We start from the raw sequence: 13,019 nt of genomic DNA on the forward strand, positions 1-13,019 counted from the left end.
TGAGTACAGAGAAGACAAGTGGTAAAAAACACTTTTGTCGTCTTTCCATGGTCCCCGGCAATCTCTGACAGCCGGGCAAGTGACATTTAGCTGCTCAATCGCTCAGGCAGGTAGCTTAAACCTGCACCATATATAGACCGTGGGCAGTCCTCAACCGGTTGAACATCATTTTAGTGGTCAATCGAAATGAAAAAACTCATACATTTTCGTGATTGCCTTTGTACTTTGTCATTTATTTGGTTCTTCCATTACAAATCTTCTAATAATAACAGCTTAGAAGAAAGATCCTCATTATAATTCTAGATTTAATGAGTCTGGGACAAGAATTAAGGAGCTATTAGAAAACACACAAGGTTCCCATGACAACTCTGTACACAAGTCACAAGGGAACATGTTATCTTCAGGATATTTCCGTAGTACAAACTTGGGCATAAATATCAAGTAATCAGATCTCTGCTATAATTTACGGTACACTAAATAGCCCTTTTAGAATATGTCTTCTTTAAATGGACACTAATTTATGGTAATCTGATAGTCTTCCTGATATATATCAAATTTGTAATATACTTACTGTTAAAATTTTCATGGATAAAACCGCTGAATTTATATGTTAAGTTAGTGCCACTGGGTGAGAGACACAGGGATGCTGCTGCTTATAGAATTTTATGGAAACGGTAGGGGAGGAGGAGGGAGCAGGAGCAGAAAGACACAGATGCTGTTGCCAATAGAAGTCTTTTCAAGAGGGGAGCAGAAGCAGAGAGGATACATAGGCTGCTGGTAAGAGTTATGTCACCCCAGTGCTGGATTTTCTGCTACACTGCTCCTTACTTCTGTATGATGTGCTCCATGCTGCTGCAGCTACTAAGGGTGTGCTACAGGGAGATAGTGGACCAGGGTGGTTCTCTTCTTTTGTATGTGCAGTGTAAAGAAGACATGATAGCAGTTAGGCTCCACCCACTACCTCAGGAAAAACTGAGAATTAAAGACAGAGCCTGCAGAGGGAAAACTGCTAAAAGAATGGCAAATACAAGTCATGTAATGGCTAGAATTGTGTTATTTCTCCTATACACACACATTTAACAGATTATTCAGATAAGTAGTCTAAAAATTAGGTATGCTTTAAAGGGAATATGTTGCTAGAAATTATTATTTTTTTTTTTTCAGTTAAACAATTAGTATTTAAGTGATTACTCTGTTTTATTTTTTTCACAAGTCAGGAAATCTAAATTAGATTCTAATTTATAACATTTCCATGTGCTGGCCACTAGAGGGAGCAGTTCCAAAAATTGCAGCATGGTCACTGTGGTAAAGCAACCTCATTGATTTATGCTGCAAATTTGGGGTGGATACACTCTCCTCTGGTGTCCTCACACAATCCCCCCTCCTTTCTTCTGGCTAGTGCCAGGAGAAGGAGGGGTTTGAATGTCTTCAAACCTCCTACACTGTGTGCCGCCATTTTCTGAGCGACTTCACAGTGCTAGGAGGATTAGATACAGGGCTCAACAGACAGTATTACATGAACATAAACGCACATAATACACACATGATACACGCACATAATACACACATCATACACGAGCATAAATTACCTGCTGCTGTCGCCGCCTCCGCTGGTCTACGCTCCTCTTTCTTGCGCCTTCGCTTCGTTGAACATATGGCCGGAAGCCGCGGCCGGAAGTCGTCATCTTACTGTACGGCAGCGGCTTCCGGTCCACATGAAAATGGCGGCGGATTTCTCTCTACGTACGAGCTTCATTTTGACCTGTGTGGGAGCGGCGCATGCTTCTGAGAATGGAACGGCTCCCATTTGCATTCTCTATGGGGTTGTATGTGACGTATAGCATCTCCTGTATGTGTCGTTAATCGACACATACAGAGATGGAAAAAAAATGGCAGCCACATAGAGAAGTAAAAACACAGTAAAAAGTAGAACATGAGAACACAAATAACATTTATGTTAATATCATATTAAAAGTAATCTGATAATAATAATTAAAAAAAAAAATCATGACACCTACCTTTTAAGGGTCTTTAACCCCTTAACGCTCCATGACCTAATAGGTCATGCTAACTGTAGCGTTCGCGCTCAGTGACCTAATAGTAGGTCACGGAGTAAACACGGCGCCGTTCGCGCGGGGCGCGTTCATGAGCTGTGATAGCTGCTGTTTCCGACAGCAGACTATCACTGCTCGATGTGCCGGGACCGATCGCGGAGCTCCCCCGCCGATTAACCCCTCAGAAGCCGCGTTCAATAGCGATCGCGGCTTCTTAGGGGTTAATCCGCCATCGCCGGCCTGCTACACGATAGCGGCCGGCGATGGTGACTATGGCAACCGGACACCAAACAATGGCGTCCGGCTATGCCATAGACGGAAGCCTAGTGGGTCCTGACAACGTCAGGACCCACTATGCTTGCTGTCAGTGAGTAGCTGACAGCTCTAATACACTGCACTACGCATGTAGTGCAGTGTATTAGAATAGCGATCAGAGCCTCCTGCCCCCAAGTCCCCTAGTGGGACAAAGTAATAAAGTTAAAAAAAAGTTAAAAAAAGATGTGTAAAAATAAGAAAATAAAAGTTTTAAAAGTAATAAAAGTAAAAATCCCCCTTTTTCCCTTATCAGTCATTTATTATTAATAAAAATATATAAACAAACAAATAAACTATACATAATTGGTATCGCCGCGTCCGTAACGGGCTGAACTACAAAATTATTTTGTTATTTATCCCGCACGGTGAACGCCGTAAAAAAAAATATTAATAAACCGTACCACAATCACAATTGTTTGGTCACTTCACCTCCCAAAAAATGGAATAAAAAGAGATCAAAAAGTCGCATGTACCTAAAAATGGTACTGATTGAAACTACAGTTCGTTACGCAAAAAATAAGACCTCGCACGGCTTTATTGATTGAAAAATAAAAACGTTATGGCTCTTAGAATAAGGTAACACAAAAAGTGAATGATTGTTTACAAAACGTATTTTATTGTGCAAACGCCATAAGACATAAAAAAAAACTATAAACATCTGGTATCGACGTGATCGTATCGCCCCGCAGAATAAATTGAATGTGTCATTTATAGCGCACGGTGAACGCTGTAAAAAAAAAAAGTATACAAAAACAATAGTAGAATTTCTGTTTATTAGTCACCACGCCACCTAAAAATGGAATAAAAACTGATCAAAAAGCCGCATGCACCCCAAGAAAACTACAATGGATTCCTCAAGGGGTCTAGTTTCCAAATTGGGGTCACTTTTGGGGGGTTTCCAATGTTTTGGCACCACAAGACCTCTTCAAACCGGACATGGTGCCTAATAAAAAAGAGGGCTCAAAATCCGCTAGGTGCTCCTTTGCTTCGGAGGCCGGTGCTTCAGTCAATTACCGCACTAGGGCCACATGTGGGATATTTCTCTAAACTGCAGAATCTGGGCAATAAGTATTGAGTTGCGTTTCTCAGATAAATCCTTTTGTGTTATAAAAAAAATGGTATAAAAAGAGTAAATTTCACCTCTACTTTGCTCTAAATTTCTGTGAAACACCTAAAGGGTTCATAAACTTTCTATATGCTGTTGTGAATACTTTGAGGGGTCTAGTTTCTAAAATGGGGTGTTTGATAGGGGTTTCTAATATATGGGCCCCTCACAGCAACTTCAGAAATGAACTGGAACCTAAAAAAATAAATAAATGAGGCAATACTTCGCTTCTTACATTATACTGATAATGAGCCGTGCCCACCCCGAGATTACCCCAGTTTTGACCGTTTGTATAAACGGAGACCCCTATTAGACCGTTTCAGTGCCCGGTTTTCCCAAGCATACACCCCCGAGAAGTGTTTTTCTATTGATTAGTCCCTGGTACATTTTAAAGGGAGGGTTCAATTCCGCCAGTACCTGCCGGGTAAGAGGGCAAGGTATGGCGTGAAGATGTATAAGCTGTGCGAGAGTGCATGAGGGTATACCTACAGATTTAGGATATATGAAGGAAAGGCCACCCCCAAACCAGACTGCATCCTGGACTACAATAGGTACATGGGAGGGATGGACTTGTCAAATCAAGTCCTGAAGCCCTACAGCGCCATGCGGTGTGGTATAAGAAGCTGGCCGGGCACATCATACAGATGGCTTTGTACAATGCGTACGTGCTACGTCGATGTGCAGGCCAGAGGGGAACTTTCCTGGAATTTGAAGATCTAATCTTTAGGGACCAGGAAGGGGGGGCACCCAGTACTTCTGGAAGCGAGGCCACACGCATCGTACCAGGGCAACACTTTCCAGGAGAAGTTCCCCAAACCGGTGGAAAGGGAAAGAGTCAAAAGAGGTGCAGAGTCTGCTATAAGAGGGGGATAAGGAAGAACACAATATACCAATGTGACACGTGTCCCGAAAAACCAGGGCTCTGTATAAAAGATTGTTTTAAAATGTATCATACATCCCTTGATTTTTAATTTACCCTGATGCACTCCGCACAGCTTACCCCCCTCATCTTTCCCTTCTGAGCCCTGCCGTATGCCCAGGCAGCTGATAACAGCCACATGTAGGGTATTGCCGTACCCAGGAGAACCCACATTACAATTTAAGGGGTGTATATCTCCGGTGGCGCATGTTGGGCACACTATATTGGACACTGAAATGGCATATATATATATTAAATTGCAAATCTCACACTGCACCATCTGCTGCGCATTATCTTTTACACAGTACCTGTGGGGTCAAAATGCTCACTACACCTCTAGATGAATGTCTTAAGGGGTGTAGTTTTTAAAATGGGGTCACTTCTCGGGGGTTTCAACTGTACTGGTACCTCAGGGGCTTCTGCATACATGACTTAGCACCAGAAAAGCTCCAGTAGGCCAAATGGTGGTCCTTTTCTTCTGAGCCCTCCCATGGGCCCAAACGGCAGTTTATCACCACAAATGGGGTATTGCCGCACTAAGGACAAATTGGGCAACAAAATGGGGTATGTTGTTCCTTGTGAAAATAAGAAATTTTGATCAAAAATGACATCTTATTGGAAAAAATATAATTTTTTTCATTTCACAGCCCAATTCAAATAGGTGCTGTGAAAAAACTGTGCGGTCAAAATGATAACAAAAACCATAAATGAATTCCTTGAGGGGTGTAGTTTCCAAAATGGGGTCACTTCTGGTGGGTTTCCATTGCTTTGATACCTCTGGGGCTCTGCAAATGCGACATGGCACCCGAAAACCAATCCAGCAAAATCTGGACTCCAACAAACACATAGCGCTCCTTTCCGTCTGAGCCCTCCCATGGGCCCAAACGGCAGTTTATCACCACAAATGGGGTATTGCCGCACTAAGGACAAATTGGGCAACAAAATGGGGTATGTTGTTCCCTGTGAAAATAAGAAATTTTGATCAAAAATGACATCTTATTGGAAAAAATATAATTTTTTTCATTTCACAGCCCAATTCAAATAGGTGCTGTGAAAAAACGGTGCGGTCAAAATGATAACAAAAACCATAAATGAATTCCTTGAGGGGTGTAATTTCCAAAATGGGGCCACTTCTGGTGGGTTTCCATTGTTTTGATACCTCAACACCTCTTCAAACCTGGCATGCTGCCTAAAATATATTCTAATAAAAAAGAGGCCTCAAAATGCACTAGGTGCTTCTTTGCTTCTAGGGCTTGTGTTTTAGTCCACGAGCGCACTAGAGGCACATGTGGGACATTTCTAAAAACTGCAGAATCTGGACAATACATATTTAGTAGTATTTCTCTGGTAAAACCTTCTGTGTTACTAAAAAAAAATTGAATAAAATTGAAATTCAGCAGAAAAAATGAAATTTGCAAATTTCATTTCCACTTTGCTTTAATTCCTGTGAAATGCCTGAAGGGTTAAAAAACTTTCTATATGCTGTTTTGAATACTTTGAGGGGTCTAGTTTTTAAAATGGGGTGTTTTATGGGGGTTTCTAATTAATAGGCCCCTCAAATCCACTTCAGAACTGTACTGGCACCTTCAAAAAAAGGCTTTTGAAATTTTCTTAAGAATATGAGAAATTGCTGTTTATGTTCTAAACCTTGTAACGTCCAAGAAAAATAAAATAATGTTCAAAAAACGATGCCAATGTAAAGTAGACATATGGGAAATGTGAACTAGTAACTATTTTGGGTGGTATAACCGTCTGTTTTTCAAGCAGATGCATTTAAATTCTGAAAAATGCAATTTTTTGTAAATTTTCTCTAAATTTTGCAATTTTTCACAAATAAAGACTGAATATATCGACCAAATTTTACCACGAACATGAAGCCCAAAGTGTCACGAGAAAACAATCTCAGAATCGCTTGGATAGGTTTAAGCATTCCGACGTTATTACCACATAAAGTGAAATATGTCAGATTTGAAAAATGGGCTCTGAGCCTTAAGGCCCAAACTAGGCTGCGTCCTTAAGGGGTTAAGAAGTTTTCAAAGTGGGTTTAAAGATTTTTTTTTTATATTGGATTAAAAAAAACATCCATGATCATTAGGAAGCTCCTATTTTAACCAGTTGCTGTCTGCCCATAGATTATAAATTTCCTGGTGGTCAACACCTCTCTGCAAGAAAGTTTTAAAACATCCAGCTGAATTTTCTCCTCTCAGACTCTCCCACTCCATCAGTTAAATATATCACTTATTTTATTACACAATATCGAAGCCCTATATGTTCTGAGGAAAACAAGACCAAATAAAAATAGGTTGGCAGAGAAATAGAACAACAATTTGCTATTAAATTGTCATATGACTAAAGCTTGAATGTGGCCACTTCATTTCATTAGGTTCACATTATCAGTACTTTGATAGGATCCTCTTTCCCCTTAGAACAGCCCGAATTCTTAGTGGAATGATATAACAAAGTTCTGGAAACCTTCATTACAAATTTTGATTATTAACTTCACTCTGTCATCCACTGCATCCCAAAGATGTTCTATAAAATTGAGAGCCAGTGACTGTTCAGCCATTAGGATATACATACCTCATTGTCATGTCTGTGAATTCGGCCTGAGATGTGTGCTTTGTCTCATGACAAATTATCTTGTTAAATGTAGACTGTGGCCAATATTAGACTGTCTGCACTATTATTAAGTTAAGATGTTATATGTCTTATTAGTATTTAAAGGGCCAAATGTGTTGTCAGAGAACAGGCTTCATTGCCAGACATAGTTCTGCTTTTCATAAAAAATTATTTTAATAAGTCAAGCTTTTTGGAATAAATTAAAAGTGGGGAACTGAATGTAGACCAGAATCGTGGACTGTCATGGATTATTTTAAAGTGTTATACAAAGCGTTATAAGGCTGGAATCACACGCAGTTTTTGAGCTGAAGCCAGGAGTGGATTCAAAAGGCATGGCTTAAACTTCTTCCTGCTTGATCCTCTTCTGACTTTGACTCAAAACACTGTATGTGTGTTTCCAGCCAAATATGAATGTTATAAATTTGTCAACTTTCCTATTTTGAAACAAAATCACAAAACAAATATTTTAATCCTAACAGAAAATCCCAGTAAGAACTCTGAGGGAAACTTCACCTTATTGCAAATTTATAAAGTAGAAGATGAAGATATTATCCAGTACTCTTCAGGCGAAAACCTCATTACACTCAATGTACATCCAGGACTTCACAGTAAAGACCTATCATATAATTTCACTAATCCTGAGGAGTCTTCTGACCAATCACAGATTGCTACCACTAGTACAGCTCAGAAATGGGGTAAAAGGTTTCAATGTGGTAAACGGTTCACACAAATCTCAGGTCTTTTTACAAAGAAAACAATTCATACAGGAGAGAAGCCGTATTCATGTTCATTATGTGAGAAAAGTTTTACAGAAAAGTCAAGTCTTGTTAAACATGAGAGAATTCACACAGGAGAGAAGCCATATTCATGTTCCGAATGTGGTAAATGTTTTACAGTTAAATCAAGTCTTGTTAAACATGAGAGAATTCACACAGGAGAGAAGCCATATTCATGTTTGGAATGTGGGAAATGTTTTAAAGAAAAATCCTATCTTGTTCAACATGAGAGAAGTCACACAGGAGAGAAGCCGTATTCTTGTTCAGAATGCGGGAAATGTTTTACGCAAAAATCACATCTTGTTTCACATGAGAGAATTCACACAGGAAAGAAGCCGTATTCTTGTTCATTATGTGAGAAATGTTTTACAGAAAAATCAAGTCTTGTTATCCATAAGAGAATTCACACAGGAGAGAAGCCATATTCATGTTCAGAATGTGGAAAATGTTTTACAGAAAAATCAAGTCTTGTTATCCATAAGAGAATTCACACAGGAGAGAAGCCATATTCATGTTCAGAATGTGGAAAATGTTTTACAGAAAAATCAAGTCTTGTTATCCATAAGAGAATTCACACAGGAGAGAAGCCATATTCATGTTCAGAATGTCGGAAATGTTTTACAGTTCAATCACATCTTGTTAAACATGAGAGAATTCACACAGGAGAGAAGCCATATTCATGTTCAGAATGTGGTAAATGTTTTACAGTTAAATCAAGTCTTGCTAAACATAAGAGAATTCACACAGGAGAGAAGCCGTATTCATGTTCCGAATGTGGTAAATGTTTTACAGTTAATTCAAGTCTTGTTATACATGAGAGAATTCACACAGGAGAGAAGCCATATTCATGTTCGGAATGTGGTAAATGTTTTACAGTTAATTCAAGTCTTGTTATACATGAGAGAAGTCACACAGGAGACAAGCCATTTTCATGTTCAGATTGTGGTAAATGTTTTAGACATAAATCAAGTCTTATTGTACATAAGAGAAGTCACACAGGAGAGAAATTATATTCGTGTTCAGAATGTGGGAAATGTTTTACTACTAAAGGCAAACTTAGAGCTCATCAGAGAAACCATACAGGGGAAAAAACATTTTGATGTTCTATATGTGGAAGACGTTTTACAAAGAAATTTACATTTTGGAACTCCTAAGAGAATTCACATAGTAGAAACCGTATTCTCATTTAGAATGTGGGAATGCTAGAAGAGCAAATAAAAGATTTTACACACATCAGATCATTCACTGACATTAAAAAGCCAATAAGAGTGTTTGTTTATTTTTTGGGTGGAATTAGCCTGGATCTGCCAAACACCCAAATTATATTTACCTGAGGCCAACTGTGACCGGGATCTATAAAGGAAAAGTATTGTGGATATAAGGAAGAAAAGAAGAGCCTGGTACACTTACAAACCAGAGAAACTGTCACCATGAAACTCGCTGTGTATTACTGTATTCATAAATTCCACCACACTGCAGGAAAATCCAGAGTGACCGTAAGGACAATGTAAACGTTTTGTTTTTACATATATGGACATTTTTATATTTTAATTTCATTAAAACAGTATAAAAAATTAAGGTTATGGAATTGAAGAAAAGAAACACTAAAACTGCAAGTAACTTTGCAGTTGAATAAATTAAGTATTCCCAGATTTATTTACATGAAAGGAAATGTCATAAGTGTATTTATCACTGAATTAGAATCAAGGTCGGTGCCCAAAATCACGCCCCCATTTGGTGGTGAATGGCCACACAATGTTTCTGGTAATACCACAATATTTACCGGCTAAATCGTGTGTCAATTCGTCACAATGTGGGTATGGTTGTGTATGCTGTTCCGTCTTTTCTTACCCTCAGGGTAGATTCACTTGCGGCAGATTTGTAGCATAAATTTTTTAAACTAAATAGTTCCATACATCTGAGTGTGGTTGTTCCTGCAGCATCCACATTGATTCTGAGATTACTATTCGGATGAATAGGACAGCCGCAGACATTTCTGGAACAAAACTGATATATGCGAATTGGAATCACACATGCCGTTTATCTCAAAAAAGCGCATGAAAAACTTCACCTCAAAGCCAGAAGTGGATCCAGCCAGAAAGAAAAGTATAAGTCCTTCGTTTATGTTTCTCAATTCTTTTTAATACACGCTTGGATTTGGCTAAAAAAAAAAAACTACATGTGTAATTCCAGACGTAGAGAGGAACTAGGATGAACGTGTCTTATTTTTGGTTTACCCTTTCTTGTTGTTGAAATGTGTGGTCTCACCAGGCCGAGACCCAGGGCGCTCTGAGGCCTTCAGAAAGTTTATGGATGTCTGTTCCAGGAAAGGGAAGATGGCCTAACAGATGTCATTCCACTGTCCCGAAAACCATCTACATGTGGAGATTTCAGACAACTGCCAATTGGTCCAGGCCAGTCTGTCTCAGTAAGATCAGCCTGAGAGCAGAACAGAAGATGCTGAGAGAAGTTTCTGAGAATACCAGAATTTCTTTGAAAATCTACATGCTGATTTTGCTACTCTTGATGTCTACCATTCCAAAAATGCTGCAAAAATGAAAACTACATGGGGTGTGCCAAAACACAACCTTAGTTATCCAGATAATACATCAGAGCAAGACTATAGTTTGCTTGTGAATACCTCACTTCTGGAACAGTCTAAATGGAAAGAAGGATCAATAAGTTATTTGTCTCCAGTACCAGAAGACATGTTTGACAAATTATAGACGTGTTTCACCAGAAAGAAACCTGTAAATTACTGAGATCACAGTGGAGGAAATGTTATGGTTTGAGACTCATAAACTGCATCAGGACCTGGGCGGCTCATCCTCGTAGAATCCACTAGTAAAGTGCTATTTTGCAGATAAGTGCACAGCGAAGCACAAGGCCATAGTTTAATAAAAGGATATAGGAAATTATAGTTTGGTCAATTTTCTGTGTGCATTGTTGTGTGTTCTGTATAAAAATAAGTTAATTATTTGTGCTACTATACTGTTAATCCCATTTAAAATTGTTCTCCATGGACAATGCTACAAGGTGTGAATATCTTTGCACTAGATGCAGGCGTGTTGTGTATTTGGAAGCCCAGGTATTGGATCAAAATGTTCAACTTGCAGCACTTAGGAGCTTTGTAAACCTGGAGAGGAGTTTAAAGCTGACTGAGCAAGCACTGGCTGGGGCCACTGAGATGGAGCTGGTTGGAGGGGGTCAAGCTCAGGATCCTCAGATTAGCAGCTGGGTAACAGAAGAAGGGGTAGTGTGAAAAGTGCTAGGGAGGCTAGTCCTAAACTGGCACAACCTAGTAAATATGACAGTTTGGTTGACATTAGGGATGCAAGTCCAGGGCCAGCATCAACACAGCAGAGTGTTGCTCCTAGCAACCAGTACAATGACTGCATGAAGGATGGGAGTAGGAGTGCTGCAAAGGTCAGACATGCTGGCGGTAGGGGATTCTATTATTCAGCGAACGGTTAGGGTAATCTGTCACTGAGACCGTGAACGCCGAACAGTGTGTTGTTTGCCGGGTGATCGGATTCAGCAAATTTGGCGATCGAATAGACCTATTGCTGGGTGGGGCTGGGGAAGACCCTGCTGTTATGGTACACATCGATACCAATAACAAAGTCCGTGGGAAATGGAAGGTCCTTAAAAATAATTTTAGGGAACTAGGAAAGAAGCTAAAGTCCAGGACCTCCAAGGTAGTGTTTTCAGAAATCCTACCAGTGCCACGAGCGTCACTAGAAAGACAGAGATTGGGGAGTTAAGTAAGTGGCTTAGAAATTGGTGCAGGAAGGGTTTGGGTTCATGGAGAACTGGGCTGAATTGTCTGTCAGCTACAGGCTCTATGGTAGGGACGGGCTGCATCTAAATGGGGAGGGTGCAGCTGTGCTGGGCAAAGAATGGTTAGATGGCTGGAGGAGCTTATAAACTGGGATCTGGGGGGAGGGAGGGTGGGGATACTCAAGCGGGGTTAGATAGAGTACATAGGGAGGGGGATACAGCAGGGGTTAATGGGGATTTAGTGGGGGCTTCAGTTAGAAGCTGAGTAGGGAGATGAATAGGAATAAATATGGACCTAAGAATAATAAAGGTGTCCGTAAGATCAAATGTATGCTGCCGAGTGCAAGACATCTTGCAAGTAAAATGGACGAATTGGAGATTCTAATGACCAACATAGATTATGATGTAGTGGGAAGAACAGAAACCTGGCTGGATGAAGCCATGACTGGGTAACATGTGGAGGGCTACATCATATTCAGAAAGGATAGAAAATATAAAAAAAAAAAAGTGGAGGGGTTTGTCTGTTTGTAAAAGACCAGTCCTGAATGAAGACATTGGGGGAGACTGTGACAGTGTGGAGTCTTTATGAGTAAATATTCATGGAGCGGTTAATAAAGGTTAACCTGTTAAGGACTAGGCTGTTTTACAGCTAAATGACCAGAGCAAATGTCACAATTTTGCTATGCGCTTCTTTAGATGACTATAACTCTGCAGGTGAATAAAGTTCATCTTTGAATTTGACACTCTTTTTTTTAAGGATAGATACGGCTTTGTTTAGTGGCATTTGTAAGTATACATCTTTTTAATTTTTTTCTCTAAAGTGGGCAAAATTGGAAAAAATGCAAGAATTTAGCAATTGCGTCCGTTTATGATAGCATTATTCGCACATGGTATAGACCACGGACAAAATTCAGCTCCTTTCCCAAATATGTGTGCTTTATTCACGGGCATGTGCCAGGGCTTGGCATAAAAGGAGGCTTTTGGGCCTTTTCGGTCCAGGAATTCTGCATTTGATTTTATAGCAGCATACTGTTTTTTGGGGGGCATAATGCTGTTGAAACATTATAAACACCCCATAAATGACTTCATTCACACAAGTAGACCCCACAAATTGTTCTGTAAGGGGTTTATCATATTTTTACAAAGTCCAGTTTTCTTCTGAAAGTTCCTTGAATAAGATGGAACAAAATAAATTTAGCAATTTTTTAGCAAATGCGTCAGTTTATGCTAGCATTTTTCACTCACAGTATAGACCACTGACAAAATTGATCTCCTTTCACATTCTGCCACTTCTCCTGTGCATGGGGATACCAAATATGTGTGCCTTATTTATCACATAGAGCTGTAGGAGGACGGACGATAGAAGAAGCTTATTTCACAAATCGCCTTTTTTCGTAGCTGATTTAACAAAACTCAACAGAGTTTCTATAACACTTTCAAAATATCTGCTC

At 39.7% G+C, this 13,019-nt stretch overlaps 2 protein-coding genes across 2 annotated transcripts in view; one reads left to right on the forward strand and one right to left on the reverse strand.

The window, feature by feature from the left end:
- Window positions 1-8,970, forward strand: part of LOC142661911 (uncharacterized) — a 30,153-nt gene extending 21,183 nt beyond the window's left edge. The window contains exon 6 of the mRNA XM_075839661.1: window positions 7,492-8,970. Coding sequence (XP_075695776.1) covers window positions 7,492-8,888 — 1,397 coding nt within the window. The 3' untranslated portion in view covers window positions 8,889-8,970. The remainder of the gene's footprint in view (window positions 1-7,491) is intronic.
- The window catches only part of LOC142657638 (uncharacterized), a 209,056-nt gene that overhangs the window by 133,554 nt on the left and 62,483 nt on the right, over window positions 1-13,019 (reverse strand). The gene's annotated exons all lie outside the window — the stretch shown is intronic.

The sequence above is a fragment of the Rhinoderma darwinii genome, chromosome 1 (assembly GCF_050947455.1).
Source record: "Rhinoderma darwinii isolate aRhiDar2 chromosome 1, aRhiDar2.hap1, whole genome shotgun sequence".
Taxonomy (NCBI): Eukaryota; Metazoa; Chordata; class Amphibia; order Anura; family Rhinodermatidae; genus Rhinoderma; species Rhinoderma darwinii.